Source organism: Camelina sativa, chromosome 7 (assembly GCF_030686135.1).
Source record: "Camelina sativa cultivar CO46 ecotype springtype chromosome 7, ASM3068613v1".
Classification (NCBI taxonomy): Eukaryota; Viridiplantae; Streptophyta; class Magnoliopsida; order Brassicales; family Brassicaceae; genus Camelina; species Camelina sativa.
In genome coordinates this window covers 14,080,335-14,099,042 of record NC_141886.1, presented here as the reverse complement: position 1 = coordinate 14,099,042, position 18,708 = coordinate 14,080,335, and the positions used below count along the sequence as shown (strand labels likewise).

Below are 18,708 nucleotides of genomic sequence, written 5' to 3'. Positions count from 1 at the left end.
CAGTTCACTTTTTCCCTACTTATTTTCAGGTGAAGGATCTCAGCACGGGGTTCCGTTTCTGTAAGGCAAAACCAAGAATGAGTTATATGAATGGCCTATGACCGCTTCTCAGGCTTTGGCAATGTCGGCTTCCTCTACTTCAAAAGCAACTCTCTCTTCCTGGCACTCTCGTTTGGGTCATCCCTCTGCGTCAGTCCTAAATAAAATTGTTTCTCAATTTTCTCTTTCTGTTTCATCTCCTCTACTATCCAAACAGTGTCATGATTGTTTGCTCAATAATTGTCTCTACAAGACCTCTTGAATACCTTTTTACAGATGTCTGGAGTTCCCCACTCCTCTCTATAGACAATTTCAAATACTACCTTCTCATCTTTGATCACTTTACCCGATACACTTGGTTGTACCCTGTTAAACTCAAATCCCAAGTTAAATCAACCTTCATTGCCTTCGTCTCATTGGTGGAAAATAAATTTCAAACTCGTATTGGGACATTATATTCTGATAATGGAGGTGAATTTCTTGCATTAAAAGAGTTCTTAACGAGTCATGGCGTCTCTCATCTCACCACTCCTCCGCACACTCCAGAACATAATGGCTTATCTGAAAGGAAGCATCGACACATTATAGAAACTGGTCTTACTTTACTCTCGACGGCTTCGATCCCAGTCTCCTACTGGACTTATGCTTTTGCAACAGCGGTTTATCTAATAAATCGTATGCCCACGCCAGTCCTCTCCATGCTCTCACCGTTTCAAAAACTGTTTGGTACTCGACCACATTACGAGAAGCTCCGTGTATTTGGTTGCGAGTGTTACCCATGGCTTCGTCCCTATGCCAGTCACAAGCTTGATAGTCGATCTCTACCGTGTGTGTTTATTGGGTACTCACCAACTCAAAGCGCCTATCACTGTCTTCACCTGCCTACCGGTCGATTATATGTCTCCCGCCATGTCACGTTCGTTGAAGAGTCTTTTCCTTTTGCGGTCCCTGTCATCTCTCCACGAATCTCTACTCTGTCACCCGAATTCTCTGCTACGCCACATATAACTCCGATTCGAGGTCGGGTTTTGCCTGTTGCAGCGTCGCCACCATCCCCGTGCTCAGACCTTCACCGTGATTCCTCACCGTCACCAGATTCACAACCTCCGTCTCCAGCTCAGGTATGTCCTCGCACTCCTTCTTCCTCCTCTTCTTCTATGCTTCCGTCTGAGCCCACTGCTCCTAGAGAAAATGGGCCGCAGCCCACGGCCCAGCCACATTCCCCACAAATAAGCCCAGTTCGTATCAATAACTCTCCTCCTCACCCGACACCTTCAACAAACAACTCCCGTACGACTCACGAAAACCAGTCCCCCTCTCCTTCACAATCCCTAAATACGACCCCAACCGAAAACTCAACCAACTCCCAAAATACAAACCATTCACCCTCTACATCTTCCTCCTCTACGTCTTCGTCTTCTTCGACATCACAACAACAACCCGCACCTGTAGTGGTTCTTCCAGCGAATGCTCATCCGATGACGACAAGAGCCAAGTCCGGTGTTGCTAAACCAAATAAGAAGTACCTCCTTACCTCCACCATTGCCTCTTTCCGTGATTTTGAACCTCGAACCGTCCAACAAGCACTCACTGATGAACGATGGCGACGAGCCTTGTGCGGAGAGATGAATGCTCAACTTCATGAACATACATGGGATCTTGTCCCTCCACCACCACCCAATGTCTCTATAGTTGGCTGTCGATGGGTCTTTACAACAAAATATAATTCTGATGGGTCCATCAGTCGCCACAAAGCACGCCTGGTCGCTAAGGGGTATAATCAACAACATGGTTTAGACTATGAGGAGACGTTTAGCCCTGTCATCAAGTCCACCACCATTCGTATCGTTCTTGATGTCGCTATTCGCTGTGGCTGAACGATCCGTCAACTCAATGTCAACAATGCTTTTCTTCAAGGCACATTACAAGAAGAAGTTTATATGTCTCAGCCTCCTGGGTTCGTCGATGCAGACAGACCGGACTATGTGTGCAAGTTACGCAAAGCTATCTATGGTGGTATATGGAATTACGAAATTTTTTGTTAGCTGTTGGTTTTGTGAATTCCATTGCAGACACCTCTCTCTTCATCCTTCGTCGTGGTCGCGCCATTGTCTACATGCTTGTCTACGTTGATGATATACTGGTCACTGGTAACGACACATCTCTCTTGAATTACACTCTTGATGGTCTCGCAAAACGTTTCTCCGTCAAGGATCATGAGGAACTGCATTACTTCCTTGGTGTTGAAGCGGTCAGAGTTCCCACGGGCTTACATCTTCATCAACGGAAATACATATTGGACCTTCTGAGACGCACCAACATGCTTGATGCGAAACCAGTTCAAACACCCATGGTTACGTCACCAAAGCTTACACTCAAGTCTGGTAGTGCTCTACCCGATCCAACAGAGTATCGTAGTGTGGTTGGTAGTTTTCAATATCTTGCCTTTACACGTCCGGATATATCGTTTGTGGTTAATCGTCTCTCTCAGTATATGCATTCTCCGACTGATCTTCATTGGCAAGCGGCCAAGAGTTTATTACGTTACCTCAAGGGTACTACAACACATGGTATTTTCTTCAAACAGAACAATCATCTTTCCTTACATGCTTACTCTGACGCAGACTGGGCTGGAGACTCGGTTGATTATGTCTCTACCAACGGATATATTACTTATCTTGGTCATACACCGGTGTCTTGGTCGTCAAAGAAACAGAAAGGGGTCACACGATCTTCGACAGAGGCAAAGTATCGGTCTGTCGCTAACACTTCGTCGGAGCTTCGTTGGGTCTGTTCATTGTTACAAGAGCTTGGCATCACTTTACCGTCCATTCCTACCATTTATTGTGACAACATTGGAGCAACATACCTTTGTACAAACCCAGTTTTTCACTCGCGCATGAAACATATAGCTGTTGACTATCACTTTGTACGACAACAGGTACAATCCGGCGTGCTTCGTGTGGTTCATGTCACTACTAAGGACCAACTGGCTGATGCTCTAACCAAACCACTTTCCCGTATTCCATTCACTACATTCCTCCGCAAGATTGGAGTTACGTCAAGCCCCTCCATCTTAGGGGGCGTATAGAGAATCAATCATATTGATCACGTATCAATCACGTATCAATCACAATGATCACGTATCAATCCCAATGTCGTGATTTGATATCAATCTTCCTCCTACGTAAAGTTGTATATTTGTCTTTATTACACTTAGACATCCTGTATAAATACTTGTCTTCATCGATCAATATGAATCATCCTTCTCATTATTCTTACACTCTATACATGGGATTCCATTTGAATGTGAATCATGATATGGTATATAACCTACCACATTAACAATGAACAGTTTTCTTGAGCCCTACTCCACCACACAATGTTACAACATGATTACTAAATTGGACCCGGAAATTCCAATAGTTGCTGTCCAACAAAAGTAAAAGATTAATTAATGCACATAACCAAGTCTCGCCGGTCCATAAGGGAAGTAAAACATTTGCTTTAGGCCACACAATATAAACATAATCGAAAGACCATGTGTTGCAAAATTATATGTTTAGTCTAGTGGTAGATAGTCGTTTAATATGTATTAAGTATTGACTATTGAGAGTAGTCGTTTGATTATTCTTTTTTATTTGGCAAAACATCTTTCAATATTTGGTTTATATAAATAAGAGATTTGTTGTTTATTCAAAAAATAGCAAATCCTCGTAAAATCAATAAATTTGCTGCTAATACATTTGGAAGAGTTAATTTTCATAAGTAGTATTTTCATTCACTCTTAAATTTATGTCGTATTTTTCTTAAAATTCTTGTTAGCATTATTTAAAAGAAAAAGAATTTTCGTATTTTCAAACCTTTTCCACGTATTAAGTTTTTGATTTGATTAAGGGCAAGCAAAAGCTAAATATGGGAGAAATGATATATCATGGTTTTTAGGTATTTTTAGCCATGATAAAAATATTATTTATAGAGTTTTTTTAGGTGTTTTTGGAGTCTTTTTAAATCTTTGCAGGTTTAAGTACGCCTTGGACTTATTTGTAGAAGTTATACCGAGGAAACAAACTCAGAGACCAAAATTGATGTATGTATCGATCGATGCCACCTTGGTGTGAGTGACACATCATTCTAACAACAATTGAATTGCGACATGAGAGTGTTATTGATTTCTTGAAATAATCTTAGATGAGCAAAATTCCTATTTACAAAGAGATTTGGTTTAGAGATTTTGTGAACTTATCAAACTTGAATTTAATGCTAGTTTAATCATTAGGATTTACAAAGAGATTTGGAATTTTAGTTTTTAGAATTAGAAAATTTTCGCAGCGACAGCTGGTTAATTTTACCATTGTGATTTGAGTTCTAGAATTGTTCTTAATAAATCCTAACAATTGTTTAATTTGATTTTCTGAATTTTCTGAGAATTTTCCTGAACATATCTTCTCTCTTATTGAATTCACTCTTGTTTTTTATTGCTTTTCTTGCTCTTTTTATTTTAATACAAATTATTTGGTTTAGCATATATAATTAAATGGCTAATAATCTATTGGGTGAGTCTAGGCTCCTTGTGGATTTGATTCCTAAATACCACAATAATTTCTTAATTTGAGAGAGTAGTTCTAGGGTAAATTTGAGCTTATCAAAGGAATTGATTATATGAACGTGGATGGCTTGTACATAGCTACAAGTATTGTCATTTCAGAGGGTGTTGCCTCCAACGATACATGCAGTTCTGATCTTGTGATTTACTGTGGTGAATGTGACTATTTGAAGAAAAAGAATTTGAAAGCAGCAGAAGACCAGAAAATGAAAAAAAAAAGTAATCTTGCTTTAGCTAACAGCATGAGAGCACAGAGACATGTGGGAATGATCATTGGTTCGAAGAACCAAGGTGAAAAAGAATATATATATATATATATATATATATATATATATATATATATATGCAGGCTTATATTCAGTTGAGAAGCATTGGCATAAGAAAGGACCTCTAGGAAATAAGGTCTTTATGTTTAGAGCTTCTTAGACTTCATGGTCAAGCTTTTTTTAATTTGAATTATTAGATGTTCTTATATTGTTTCATCAATTTCACTAGTTGTGTATGCATCTGCTAAGGAACTGATTTTATGAGCCATATTTTGATAGAAGTTAGTAGTCACTAATGAGGATTTATGAAACTGATATTTTAAATTTTCTCAACATAGTCAATGATTTTGTTAATAATTTCTGATAAGTTTGATATAATTTATCAACTAGTTAAGGAATATTTTAAAAAAATCATTGATGTAATAACCAATAAAAATTGTAATTAAGAAATATTCGTCTATACAGTAGAGAGTCTAATTCTTGGGAAAATTGTTAATGTGGTTGGTTATATACCTCTATACATGGGATTCCTTTTGAATGTGAATCATGATATATGAATCATAATATGGTATATAACCTACCACATTAACAATGAACAATTTTCTTGAGACCTACTCCGCCACATAGTGTTGCAACATGATATGTTGCAACATGATTACTAAATTGGACCCGGAAATTCCAATCGTTGCTGTCCAACAAAAGTATAAGATTAATTAATGCACATAACCAAGTCTCGCCCGTCCATAAGTGAAGTAAAACACTTGCTTTAGGCCAAACAATATAAACATAATCTAAAAACCATGTTTGCAAAATTATATGTTTAGTCTAGTGGTAATTAGTCGTTTAATATGTATTGAGTATTGACTATTGAGAGTAGTCCTTTGATTATTCGTTTTTATTTGGCAAAACATCTTTCAATATTTGGTTTATATCAATAAGAGATTTATTGTTTATTCAAAAAATAGCAAATCCTCGTAAAATCAATAAATTTGCTGCTAATACATTTGGAAAAGTTAATTTTCATAAGTAGTATTTTCATTCACTCTTAAATTTATGTTGTATTTTTCTTAAAGTTCTTGTCAGCAGGCTCATTACAATTCCCGACCGTTCATAATCATAATAAAGCGCTAGAAAGGACAATTTTATTTTATTTATAGAAATTAAAAACATACAAGCGGGTAATTATCTCGATCCGTTCTTTTTGGCCTTAGATGAGTCTGAGGCTTTATAAATAGTTAGTATATGATTTTGATCACTTTGACCAGTTTACTAGTAGAGAGGGAACATCCGTAGACCTAACTTCTCAACCCGAGAAGTAGAAGTAGTAGCCGTAGTAGCATCATCCGCTGAATTTGACGACTAAAGTCTTAGCCATATCACTTTACGCATTACAATTAATTAAAATTTGCAAGGAACTGTATTCGCTTGTAGTTTAGCAGTTGAGGATTTCAAGAAAAGCTCTCCTATTTAGCTTTAAGGTAGCGGATACGCAGCTTGATAATGTCTTTTCCATTAAATTATTTTTTTTGTTTTGCTTTAGGAAACAAAATAATTAAGGGCCCGCCTGCTCACAATTCTCATGACCAGTAAGTGTCAAAACCGTTCGGCCTGCGTCCATCTGAGCTGTCCGTAGCTGGCAATTTCTATTTTTTGAACAGTAACGGACCGGTCTGCTAAACCCACGAATATAAAAGTTATGTTCAAACCTGTTTTACTAAGCCCAACGAATTAGCGGGCTAGTTCGCAAGTCTAAATTATATATTAAAAATAAAATAAAATTAATAAAAATATATTAAAATAAATTAAAAGTAATAAATAATAATTTTAAAAAACAACTTTAAATAAAATCAATGTTTATATTAATTTTTTTATAAATTTTTTCATTTTTTACATTAAATTATTTGTGTTATCACATATTTTTAAAAGATATATATTTAAAATTATATAAAAATAATTATGTATCTATATTATAAAATTATTTTTTATTTAATATTTGAAGACCGCGGGCTGATCCGCCAACCCGCGGATATAACCCGCTAAAACCTGCAATTCGTTTGGGCTAGGCAAGCAAGACCTGCTTTTTAACGGGCTTAATATTTAGTGTTCATGCCCGTCCCGCTAAGGTACTATTTGGTCTAGGTCCGCGGACATGGAGCCCGCTTGACACCTCTAGTGACCACTAAGTTTTTTCCTTATACGTAAAACACCTTTCATTAATCAATGAAAAATACTTAGGTTCAACCCTAGGGGTGAACCTTTGTATTCAGCCCTTTCCCTCTCAACCAATCAGAATGATCTATCTAATATTTTATATAAAAAATAAATCAAAATTAAATTAAAAAGCAAAAACTAATTATGGAAACAAATTTTGTATACTTTTATTTAAAGAAAGTTAAATATTGTCTTGGTTTAGATTTTACAATTAAACGAGGTTATATATCGATTTGGGTTTATAAATGAGAATTAGGATTTAGATTTTATAATTAAAACGAAATTATATGTCAATATCAATAAGACCTTCAAAGATACAAAAACTGTTTTGCAGTTAACCAAGCCACGAGATTATCGTAGAGGGCTTGTTTCTTCTATTGATGATTTTGCAGGACATAAAAGAAGACCCGTCCCTAAATTCCGCCCTGGTCTTGTTCCTCACATCCTTGGCAGACCTCATATACCTAAAGCTTATACACCACCTTGGATGATGAGACATTCCTTTCGGCAGCATTCACTGCCACTTTCCAATCCACCGGAAGCTTGAGCTTAAACACAGTCAAGCTAATGACTGAAAACAAGCGCTTAGTGAGAGGCAACCCACTCTTAGGTTTTTCTTTTCTACTTTAAATCATTTTTTTATTTTTGCTTTGAGTCAGTTTGAATTAGTGTTGAATTATGAACCTCCATCTATCATGTTGCGTTTAATCTTGTGTTTGAGTGATTCTTAGCAGTGCTACCATCCAAGGATCGAGAGGGACACAAATTAACAGCAACTAACATTGGGATTTCTGGACGTAACACACTGCAGATGCAGAGGGTGTCGATCGACACCATTCACATATGAGTTAATCCGATTTTGGTTCATACTTTTAATACTCATTCATTTTTGTTTATTTTTCTTTTTGCCTTTCCCTTGCTTGAAAACACTGGGGACAGTGTCGTGTAAGTCTGGAGGAGGTTAGTACTAACTGCTAACATAGTTTTTGTGTTTAGTGTGTCAAAGCCGTATTTTTGTTTTATTGAGTCAAATTTTTCAAAATTTTGTTGGAAACTATGATTTTTCTTTTTAGTGTATTGTCTTGGTTGATTAATGTTGCAGATTGAATCCACAAATCCGACTAATGAAAAATCCAATGGCTAACCAGTAAACCAGAGACGTCCAAATTTCCAACAGAACCCATAAAAGCCTGAGGTAACTTTTGAACTGTTCTTTTTACCTTATCAAGGAGATTGATGTTCATAGAGCTTGACTCATTGTTCATACCTGACAAGTAAGATTTCAGAAGAAAATGGTACTCCTCTCCCTTATTCAAGTAAAAAAAAAAAGATTTTCTGAGAGCTTTGTTTTTTTAAAAAAAAAAAAAGTGAATACAATATGAGATGATTTTGATCATTTTAGAGAAGTAGGTAAATTATCTGTGACCTCATTATTCTACTCTTGAGACAAATGATCACACAAAGCTTGAAAGCGAGGGGTAGGTAAATTACCGATGACCCCATTATTCGCCTACAACTTTGAGAAAAAAAGGATAGTAAAAAAAAAACAGCAAAGCAAAGCTCAAAGGAAGATAAGAATAGAATAAGTCTGTGGGAGAGAAAGAGTACCACATGTTGTACAAGTTATATCTTGCTTGTTATGGTATAGAATAGGAATGAGTCTAGAAGGTTCTTGACATTTATCAAATTGATGAGACCCACCGATGAAGGCTTAATGGAGGAAGTAGTGGAATTTGGTTTGAATTTGGGATGCTACTAATATTAACGGAGAAGTACATGGTGGTTCAATTTGGATTTGTCTGCTAAGCATATGAATTATGGTTTGAATGATCAAGGCTTTACCTTAGAAAGAAAATGAGTTTCTGTGTTTTCAAACCTCTTTCACAAGTCTAAGTTTCTGTTTTGCTTGAGGGCAAGCAAAGGCTAAGTCTGGGGGAGTTGATATATCATAGTTTTTACGATTTTAACCATGATATAAGTGTGCTTTTTTAGTCTTTAGATTTGTTTTCTATGTTGTTTTTGTGTCTTTATAGGTTTTCTAGGATTTTGGCACGGATGGAGCGAAATGGAGCAATTTGGATCATTTTGGAGCATTAATCCGGAGGAAATCAACTTGGAATCGATTTAAAGATATGGTGTCGATCGACACTGCCTTAGCATCGATCGACACCCCGTTTAGCCGAGATAGAAGCCAAGTTTTGGAAGATTTACAAAAGTTGCCCAAATTTTTCCATAATTGCAAGATTAGTCCCTGACGTGTTTTAGGATACATATATATATATATTGTTTTTGAGTTTAGAAACCCTTAAGTTTTATTCTAGCAAGTTCTTTTCTAAGTAGATTTTTGAGAGAGATATTGAAGGCTTTTGGGAGAGAGATATGAACTCCTTCGAGAGAAAAATTCATAAACTCCTTCTTTTTACTTTTAATATCTATTGCATGTTATTCATAATTATGTCTTGTTCTTGGTTAAACATATCTGAGTAATTTGCTTGTTAGGTTTAGGGTTTTTCACAGGGTTTTTATGACTTATTAGATCTGTTATTTTTAGGGTTCTTAATCTTTTATGATCTTCATCCTTGGTTGTTCTTCACAATAATTCTTGATTGATCACCTAGAAATATTATCATAGGGAAATAAATTGATATGAGAATAGAATTGTTTTCCTGATTAAAACCTTTGATGAGCAAAATTACTTTTTACAAAGAGATTTGATTTAGTAATTTTGTGAACTTATTTAAACCTGAATTTAAAGCTGATTTTTAACCTAGAATTTTACAAAGATATTTGGATTTTCTGGTTTTAAATTTAGATAATATTTGCAGTGAGAACTGGTTTATTTTACAAATTGTGTTTAGAGTTCTAGATCTGATTTTAAATTGCTTGAACCTTAATTAATTTACTGATTTAATATTTCATAATTTCCTGAGAAATTTTCAAGGCTTAACCTTTTGATTTTCTGATTTAACAACACTTTTATTTGAATATTTGATTGCTTTTTCAATAATTAAATTAACTTGTTTAGCCTAATAACAAAACTCTATAATCTATTGTGTTTGATCTTGAGTCTCTGTAGATTCGGCCCTTAAGTACTACAGTGATCTCTTGTTTAAGAGAGTAACTCCAAAAATTAATTTGAGCTTATCATCCGCCAACATTTTGAGGTTAGAATCTCAAATATTCTACTTAAGTTGTATTATTTCTATGAACACCATTTATATGTTAATGTAGGAAAGGATTGCAAAATATGTGGTAAAAAAAAAATCCAACGTTTGATAATTCAAATAATATGCAAGTATGCAGTCTGATTGCATACCAAATATTGTACTTATAGTTTGTTAAAAGATACAAAATTACAAATGCTCAATTTTGATAGATATATTAGTCACATCCAAAAATAACTAATCAATCAAAAATAGCCAAGGAAATTAAAATTTGGGAAATTCTTGGTTTGATTTGATAACCAAAATTTCCCACAACTAAAACAAATCCGGCAAAAACACAACCGATTGTGGTTTATCGACGAAATATTTATAAATCTGAAAACCGGATTTAATCCAGGTGAGTCTTTAACCAGATTTACTCTTTTGGTTCACGCAACTGTTTTAGTAACAAACTATTTTGGGCCAAGACCCAAACAATTTCTAGCCTACGATTTCATTTTGATCGGCTAGCAAAATAAAAATTTAAAGAAAATCAGAACTATGAGCTTCAATCAAACGTTAAAAGGTTAGAGACAAGTTGGTTGAAACGAAGAAACACAAAAATCACGTTTGTAACTACTTGACTTTTTCCTTTTCTCATGTCCTAACTAACTAAATTCTCGTCACAATGTTTCCCAGTATTTAAGCAAGTCTGGTATCAAGACCACTTCATCAATACAAGTAAACAAGCTTATAAGTGTTTTCTTTATACGTATAAACATCTTGTGATCAAAACAAGTAACCATTCAAAAAAGATGAAAGGAAAAACTATGATTTTCAGTTTGCTCATAATGAGTCTGCTCATGGCACAAATTCAAGTAGAAGCAAGGAGCTGCTGCCCGTCCACCAAAGCTAGAAATGTTTATAATATATGTCGTCTCAAACAGTCCAGGAAAAGGTGTGTTTCACTGAGTGGATGTCAAGAATCTGATACATGCCCTCCTGGCTGGGAAAACGACATTCTGGAAAACTCAGGTAAATGGGAACATGTCTTTGATATTATTTGTTAAAAGATCGATCAAGGTTTTATTTTTGATGCATATATATATATATATATATATTTTTTTTTTTTCTTGACTCAGGTGATGTTGTTAATGAGTACTGCAAGTTAGGTTGTGAAACTTCTGTTTGTGGTGCCATGAACACTCTCAAAAACTCTGGTAAAGCGAACTCCCCAAGTCATTTTTATTATTATCTCGTAAGAATAATGGACAAGAAACATTAATCCATTCTAATGTTTGTTTTGGTGACTAGATGCAAGTGAGATTGTGAAAGGAGCCCTTGAACAATGTGCTAAGGCATGTTCTACTTTCTGCACCAAGAGCTCTAAAGCCACACTTGTAACAGCCTAGACTGTTCTAATTGTCGTGTATGTGACAAAAATAATGCTAGCCTCTTTGAAGAATTTGTACTTCTGGTATGTGTGTGTGCATGTGTCGTAAAAGGCTGTCGATCTCTAGATTGTACATGCCCTCTACTTCCCTATCATCTTAATAAAGAATAACCTGTCTTTTATTAATCTTCTTCTCTCGAAACATTTTTATTTGCTTTCCACTAATTAATATTAACTATTCCACATAAACATTTTTAGTGCGGACTCCTTGGCACGCGAAGCGTGTACACAATTTTCCTCCCCATTGGCTGGTTTGAGCTGATATTTTGTTGACAAAAAAAAAAAAAAAAAAAAAAAAAAAAAAAAAAAAAAAAAAGGTGAGTATGAGATCTCACAAGACCAAGATTAATATTTACTAGCCTTCTTTGTTTTAGCCTCATCTTGAAAAATTGTGGATTCTGTTTGTTATTTTTGTGTACATCTGTTTTGATATGCGGTTTATGGCTTAGAATGTGAACTACACAGTGTATATGTTGATAGGTTACGGTTATAGGTTCTTGAAACCTTCCTATGTAAAAAAGAAATTGAACGAGTGCACAAAAGCCAAAACCATCTTTACAATAGGGTCAAACCAAATCCACAAACGCACACGAAACTAGTCAAACTGGAAGATGATAAAATATCAATCATCCTCCCAAGAAATCAAATTGAATGATAAGTTAAGTCATATCAGGTCAGTTAATAGATGATTTAGATCCATCGCTCTTGTTTCTGCAGTGTCTCCTTCAGACCTACCTTACGAGCATTGGTAAGCAAAACTCTGTGAGCTAACCTTCCTCTGCTTCCTATAGACAGCCTAACTCTCTCCATCCCGACATTAATGCCACCACCTCTTCTCAACGGTTGCTGCCTCGGGGAACATTTCATTTGCATTTTCTTTTGTATGCTTCGTCTCAGTAACGTCTTCCCGTTACTTCTATGTAGCTTGGGGCTGGTGCAGAGCACTTGGTTAGCGCCACTCTTTTCATCATGCGAGTTTGTAAAAGCTTGGCATGGTGGCAATAATGACAAAGCTGATGTTGATGTGGTTGGAATGAAAGGCATTGGAGCAAGAGTCTTCCTTCTTGGAGCTGGTGGAATACCACGTTTTGCGCAGTTAGAGGATCTTCTTGTTCTCTTAGGTATTTGCACTTGCTCAGCCAATTCTGGATTGTTCACCTTCTCAATGAGGTCACTGTACTTGAGGCCACCATTGGGTAAAGGAGGTAGATCATAGCTGGTGGTGCTCTCTGAGAGTGGTGGTCGGGTCAGATTCATCATTTCTTTCGAAGTTGATGTGGTTGGGGCAAGAGAACTTCTTCTTTGAGCTGGAGCTGATGGAATACGTTTTAAACAGATAGAGAATCTTCCTGTTCTATTAGGTATATGCACTTGATCAGCCATTTCTGGATTGTTCTCCTTCTCAGAGATGTCATTGTACTTTAGGCCACCATTAGGTAAAGGAGCTAGATCATAGCTGGAACACTCCAAGAGTGATGGTTGTGTTAGATTTACCATTTCTTTTGAAGCTGATCCCAACAGTATGTTTGCCAGCGGCGGCCTCTTTGATATATTCTTTTCATCTTCAGTCTGCTGTTTTGTCTGCTGTTCAGCAATCTTTGTGTCTACATGTTGACGTGCAAGCTTCCTCTCTACCAGCAGTTGCGATTCAAGTTCTTTAACCTAACCGGAGAAAGGTGATATGTAATGAATTCAGCAAGCTGAAATTATATAACATGTATTTTTGGTGTGGTTATGATGAATTAAGTATTGTTTACCTTGTCCTGAAGGGTTTTGTTCTTAGTGTCTCGTTCCTTAATCTTTGCTTCTAAACCGTACATTGTTTCCTCCATTTTCCTAATCTGTTCATCTTTTCCATTCATATCTTGCTTCCATTTCTCAACCTGATAAAGAATTGACACAGCTCAGAACACTAGATGAATGATTCGATAAACATACATGTGGACATGTAGCTTACCATTTGCTTGTATTTCAAGAGTTCGGTATTGTCTAGCTGCTTCTTAGCAGGTCCCAACTCTATCCCTCTCACTCTGCTAGCAAAATTGAGTGAGCATAGTGTCTCACTTTGGTCATTCTCGTTAGGACTGATTTGAACAAACATGAGGGTCTTTGAATCTCCTCCTGTCATATGCCAATCATTTTTCATCGTAAGCTCCATAATAGATTAACACAATAGTTAATGAAACATATATAAGCAAAAAGGAAGTGGTTGGCTTCAGTTTGTTGATGTTAGTCTATACCTAGAGAATCCTGAAGCAAGTGTGTGAGTTTTGAATTTCTGCAAAAGGTAATTAAACGTCAAGTTGGATAAAAAAAATGGTGACTGTAACTCAAGGTAAATAGATGTATCATATGAACCTGAAAGGAATGTGAGAGCTTTTGTTAGCGAGAGCGAATATGACATCCCCGAGAGCAGATAATGATTTGTTGATGCTTTGAGTCTCCTTGAGCCGTTCTCCTTGCACTTCTGTCTTTGCAACCCGTTCGCTTCCTGCTAAATCAACTAACCACAGTTTGCTCTTTGTGCATTCTCCATTCAACAAGTTCTCCCCTTTTACCATCACACAGTGAATGCTGGGCAAAGAAAGAAGAAAAAATACATTCAGATAGTTTCCAATTGTAAAAAAAGGATACTACTACAGATCAAATCAGATAAGCAGACCAGTGAGATCGGCTGCTGTGCTCATTAGCCGCCGTTTTCCCAACAGCCCTTGCATTACTTCCTGTTTTCAACACATCCCAGACCTCATCTAAGCTTTTTACAGGTGCTTCAACCAATCCTGGTACGTGGTGGTTTCCTTCACTCACTTGCCTTATTTCAAATCTGCAAAGAAAGGAGTATCGAGCTACAATTAGTGATAGCAGAAACCAATTAGCTGAATTTTAGCTCAAAAGCAGAAAGAAGTTACTTATAGTCCTAACTGAAGCTCCAAGTAATAAAGAACGAGTCTAAAGAACCATGGACCTTGCATGGTTAACTTCATAAAATAAAACACCAAGGAGGAAGGCATACAAAACTAGCCAGTACCTTTTAGGCGCAGATGCACTTTGTGAAGCTGGAACTAATAAATCTCTTATCTGCTCGTTGTAAACTTCCAAGACACTGACCGAGATCTCATAATTGTAGCGGTTTTCCCGTTCTTTTGTGATTTTAAACAGATTCTCCAATGTTCTATAATTTACACCACGATCATGTTGAGTTCCCTCCATGGTAAAAGTTTTCCCAGTACCAGTCTGGCCATAGGCAAAAATGCAAACGTTGTATCCATCAATGACCGACGTAGCAAAGGGAGCAGTATCTTCAAAAACATCAGCTGTAGAAGTATAAGAAACAACATGTCGATTGGTGAGATGAGATTTCCTACAAGGCAAGTACCAAAGGTGATAACTGTAACTGATGCCAAATATCACCTTGGGAAGCGTTTGGACCAAAAACAGAATCGAACTTGAAACTCTTTTTGGGAAACCCATTTGACATGACCATGACCTCCCCATTTTTCGCTGACTCAACATCAATTCCCATTGATACACCTGCTTCAATTTCTTCAAAGTTTAGAGGTCGACATCTGCAAAAGACCCTGATGTTACCTGTAGGAAAGAAATCAAAGAATGATCGCTGTAAGTTGTTAGGCTATCAATTTTTGCCAAGGAGATCCCTCTAGAAGTTGTATTGGATATAAACACAAACCTTTTAGCTCTAGTATCTTGTTGTATAGTTCTTTCCTCTCTTTTTCTCCAGCTACAAATTTGGCTTTGAGATTTTCATGCAGTTCTGCGTCCTGCTTTACTGTTGATTACAGATGTCAACGGATTAAAAGTCAGAGATACACGTTTTAGAAACCTTTCTAGTGCTAATGGTAAGTTCAGATGATAGCAAGACAAAGACTCACCTCTGGACTGTATGTGATAGCTGAACTCGTTGATATCTTGGGCTAGCAATTTATATGAGGATGCCTCCTCCAACAGCTTAATTTGCTCCAGTTTCATGATCTACGAATACGAATTAAAATGAGGCACAAGAGTTTGCGGTTGTTGATCGTATTTGAAGTTTGCTTCTCTGTACCTTCAATTTTCTTGTCAAATCTCTTAATGAAGAGAACCATCTGCTCTTCTCCTTGACTTGTCCCTCAACAGCAAACGCTAGATATGAACAAGCAACGCAATGTCAACTTTCCCGCTTGCAATGCAACACAAAACAGAAAGAAGGATGTACATACCCAAAGAACCAACATGCATCGACTTGCGCATTAGTTCATTTTGAATCTCACGGAGAGAATCCAATGCTTCTTCACATTCTCTACTCTTTTTATGGTTCTCCTGTTTAAGTTCCTCAATCATTCTCTTCATATCCTCCATCTCTCTCTTCTGCTGCCCACAACTTCTTATCCCTTCGGTCTCTTCTTCTGTCCTGCAGTCAACATTTTCCTAAAAAAAGCATGACAGTTTAACTATCTGCAGTATATGTAATTACCCCCAAAGTAAAGTAGAAATATCAAAATCTCTCACTTGAATTGGCCGAGACAAAACAGTGTCAGTTGTTCCTTTAACCGCTAGCATTCCAGTATCCTCAACATCTAAAAGAAGAAAAAGTGTGAATAGCTCCATGATTTTCAAATATCTCACAAGGAAGTGGAAAAAAAAAAAAAAAAAAACATACAAGTAGAAGTTGTCTCTTTTCTTATAGAAATGCCACATAGAATTGCAGTTCCTGTCACTCCTTCTAATAGTATAGACAACTCCCCTTCCCGTCCAACGAGCATTCTTAGATCAGCAATCACAAAAGGTGTGTTTGCTCCTACTTGCGAAAACAAATCAAGACCGGATATGACCTGCAAAATAGTTTTTTTTCAATTCAAATCATAATGGATATGTGATAAATAACAAGACAAGAAAAAAGAAAAGCTCAAAACGCAACGATATGCCTTGCCTTTGCTCCTTGAATAAATATATCGAAAACTCTAACTCCCGGAGGACCCTCAGTGAACTCAATTTCAGCAAAATGCAAGTCAATAAAGTAATCCCCAGGTTGCAACAACTGAAACTTGTAAGCGAAGTTACCAAGCCGAGCTGTTTGATACAAGAAAATCTCATCTTCATCACCAACAACAGCATCAGTGGTGATAGTTTCACCTCCACTGTAAAACTCATCCTTCAAGAAAGTTTCATCAGCGAGAGTCACATCCGTGGTTGTAGAACCAGAGTTAATACTAATAACAGGAGTTGTAGTCTCCCGAAAGTTTCCAGGTGGAGAAGGTAACTCGAAAGAAGACTCAGGAGACAACTCAAATCCAAACGTTTGACAGACTGCTGAGAACTTCACAACTTGGCTTTTACGTCCACCTCTTGTATTAGTAGTCGTAGTAGCAGTGGAACCATCGATTCCATTCTCTAGTGAAAGCTCAGTTGAGAATCTTATCTTCTTAGCAAATTCTGGAGAATCTTTGTAACAAACTCTCGGTAACTCTGGTGAAGCGCCACAGTTAACTAGATCAGGAGATGCTAATGGGAACCCTAACACAAGTTTGCCTGAAATCAAAAACCCAATGTGAACTAGAGTGAAGCAATTGATTTCTCAAAAGAGAGAGGAGAAAAAAAGAAAAGTTGGGTTACCATCTAAAGCTACGGGATCAGGATCACTAGATTGTTCCGATTTCATCAATTCGGGGCTTGATTGTTTCATATGAACATCTTCAAATTTAAAATCCAGAATCAATAAAGCGAAAAAGAGAAAACTCAAAACTCTTTCTTAAGATTTCGAATGACTTACCGTTACTCAGTTCGCAATTAGAATCCAGATCTACCAAATTCATAGCCGTTGAGCTCGATACAATAGCCTTTTCAGCTGCTCCTAAGGTTTCAGGTCGCGAAGAAGCATCCGTTGCGAGAATAACTGGATCACAACAATCCGCCATTAACAAAAAAAAAAAAAAAGGTTTCGCAGAGAAACGAGTAAAAGAGGAGGGGGAAGAGATTTCAAATTTTTGGTGAAGAGAAGAAAGAAAGAAGAAGAGGAGAATATTTCTTTTGTGGGGTTAATTAAGGTTAGTAAATAATAATAAGACCCGAATCGGATTCTCTTTTTTTCGCCGTTGCGGTTATTTTAACGTTTTATCAGTCGACCGTTGTTGATCCTTTTTTACTTACTGACTTTGAATTTTGAAATTGATTTCCCGGTCAGCCGGGCAATGATTAAATTTTAAAACCTTCTTTTTTACGGGCAGGGGGGGTTGTACTGACACGTGGCTATGTATGTAACCGCCGTATTCAGAGAGGACATAACTAAATCAAAAAAAAAGTAACGATGGGACACATAGACCAAGTATGGATACACATGGAGGATGTTTATCTGGTTAGTTACCAATCAGGTTATTATGACCAATTCTGAAAGGCAGAGGCGGCACTTAAGTGACTCAAGGGTTTGCAAGGTTGGTGAGGAAACTGTTATGCATGTCCTACGCGACTGTCCAGAGGGTTCTGTTTTTCAGCCAAACCTTATTGGAATGGATATATGGGAGTCTCAGGGATATGGGAGTGCAGTATAATGCTTCTTGGACTACGGTTTTTGGCATCACAGTTTGGTGGGAATGGAAGTGGTGGTGTGGGAATGTTTTTGGTGAGAATGAAAAGTGCAGAGACTGAGTAAAATTTGTGAAAACATGGCCAGTGAGGTATATCTTGCACATTCTCATTTAAATAATGAAGGCTCGCAGGTTGAACGAGAGGTACAACAGATAGCATGGACCCTGCCCTACGGTGGTTGGGTGAAACTTAACATTGATGGTGCATCTCGGGGTAATCCGGGGATGGCTACAGCGGGTGGAGTGCTGCGTGATGGAGAGGGACAGTGGATTTACGGGTTTGCTTTTAATATAGGATTTTGCTCTGCTTCGTTGGCTGAACTTTGGGGTATCTATTATGGTTTGGTTATTGTCTGGGAGAGGCATATTCCGTTTTTGGAGGTGGAGGTGGACTCTGAACTTGTGGTTGGTT

The 18,708-nt window shown here is 37.1% G+C and overlaps 2 protein-coding genes across 3 annotated transcripts; one reads left to right on the top strand and one right to left on the bottom strand.

Annotated features, from left to right (window-relative positions):
* Positions 1-10,997: 10,997 nt before the first annotated feature.
* LOC104700944 (thionin-2.1) lies at positions 10,998-11,844 on the top strand. The gene is made up of 3 exons (XM_010416555.3): positions 10,998-11,300; positions 11,408-11,485; positions 11,580-11,844. Exons 1-3 carry the CDS (start codon positions 11,081-11,083, stop codon positions 11,675-11,677), a joined length of 396 nt encoding a protein of 131 aa, XP_010414857.1. The 5' UTR covers positions 10,998-11,080; the 3' UTR covers positions 11,678-11,844.
* Positions 11,845-12,229: 385 nt separating this feature from the next.
* On the bottom strand, positions 12,230-18,028 carry LOC104700941 (kinesin-like protein KIN-14Q). 2 transcript variants are annotated; one of them, XM_087458191.1, is made up of 17 exons: positions 17,486-18,028; positions 17,329-17,406; positions 16,646-17,244; positions 16,376-16,547; positions 16,225-16,292; positions 15,936-16,143; positions 15,782-15,858; positions 15,609-15,708; positions 15,407-15,505; positions 15,130-15,306; positions 14,747-15,032; positions 14,381-14,542; positions 14,077-14,292; positions 13,959-13,996; positions 13,676-13,839; positions 13,476-13,601; positions 12,230-13,380 (listed from the first exon to the last, which is right to left on the bottom strand). In XM_087458191.1, the coding sequence occupies exons 1-17, from the start codon at positions 17,628-17,630 to the stop codon at positions 12,409-12,411; spliced, it is 3,687 nt and encodes a 1,228-aa protein (XP_087314317.1). In that variant the 5' UTR covers positions 17,631-18,028; the 3' UTR covers positions 12,230-12,408. The 2 variants fall into 2 exon arrangements, with proteins under 2 accessions (XP_087314317.1, XP_087314318.1); XM_087458192.1 differs by lacking the exon at positions 17,329-17,406 and having other exon boundaries at positions 17,486-17,823.
* Positions 18,029-18,708: the final 680 nt, after the last annotated feature.

Excerpts from the sequence above, each read along its gene's own strand:
- LOC104700944 (XM_010416555.3), top strand. The coding sequence starts at position 11,081 with ATGAAAGGAAAAACTATGATTTTCAGTTTGCTCATAATGAGTCTGCTC. Across the intron at positions 11,301-11,407 it reads CGACATTCTGGAAAACTCAG|GTGATGTTGTTAATGAGTAC; the intron begins GTAAATGGGAAC and ends TTCTTGACTCAG. Across the intron at positions 11,486-11,579 it reads GAACACTCTCAAAAACTCTG|ATGCAAGTGAGATTGTGAAA; the intron begins GTAAAGCGAACT and ends TTTGGTGACTAG.
- LOC104700941 (XM_087458191.1), bottom strand. The coding sequence starts at position 17,630 with ATGGCGGATTGTTGTGATCCAGTTATTCTCGCAACGGATGCTTCTTCG. Across the intron at positions 15,709-15,781 it reads ATTTGACAAGAAAATTGAAG|ATCATGAAACTGGAGCAAAT; the intron begins GTACAGAGAAGC and ends TCGTATTCGTAG. Across the intron at positions 15,307-15,406 it reads CAAGATACTAGAGCTAAAAG|GTAACATCAGGGTCTTTTGC; the intron begins GTTTGTGTTTAT and ends TCTTTCCTACAG.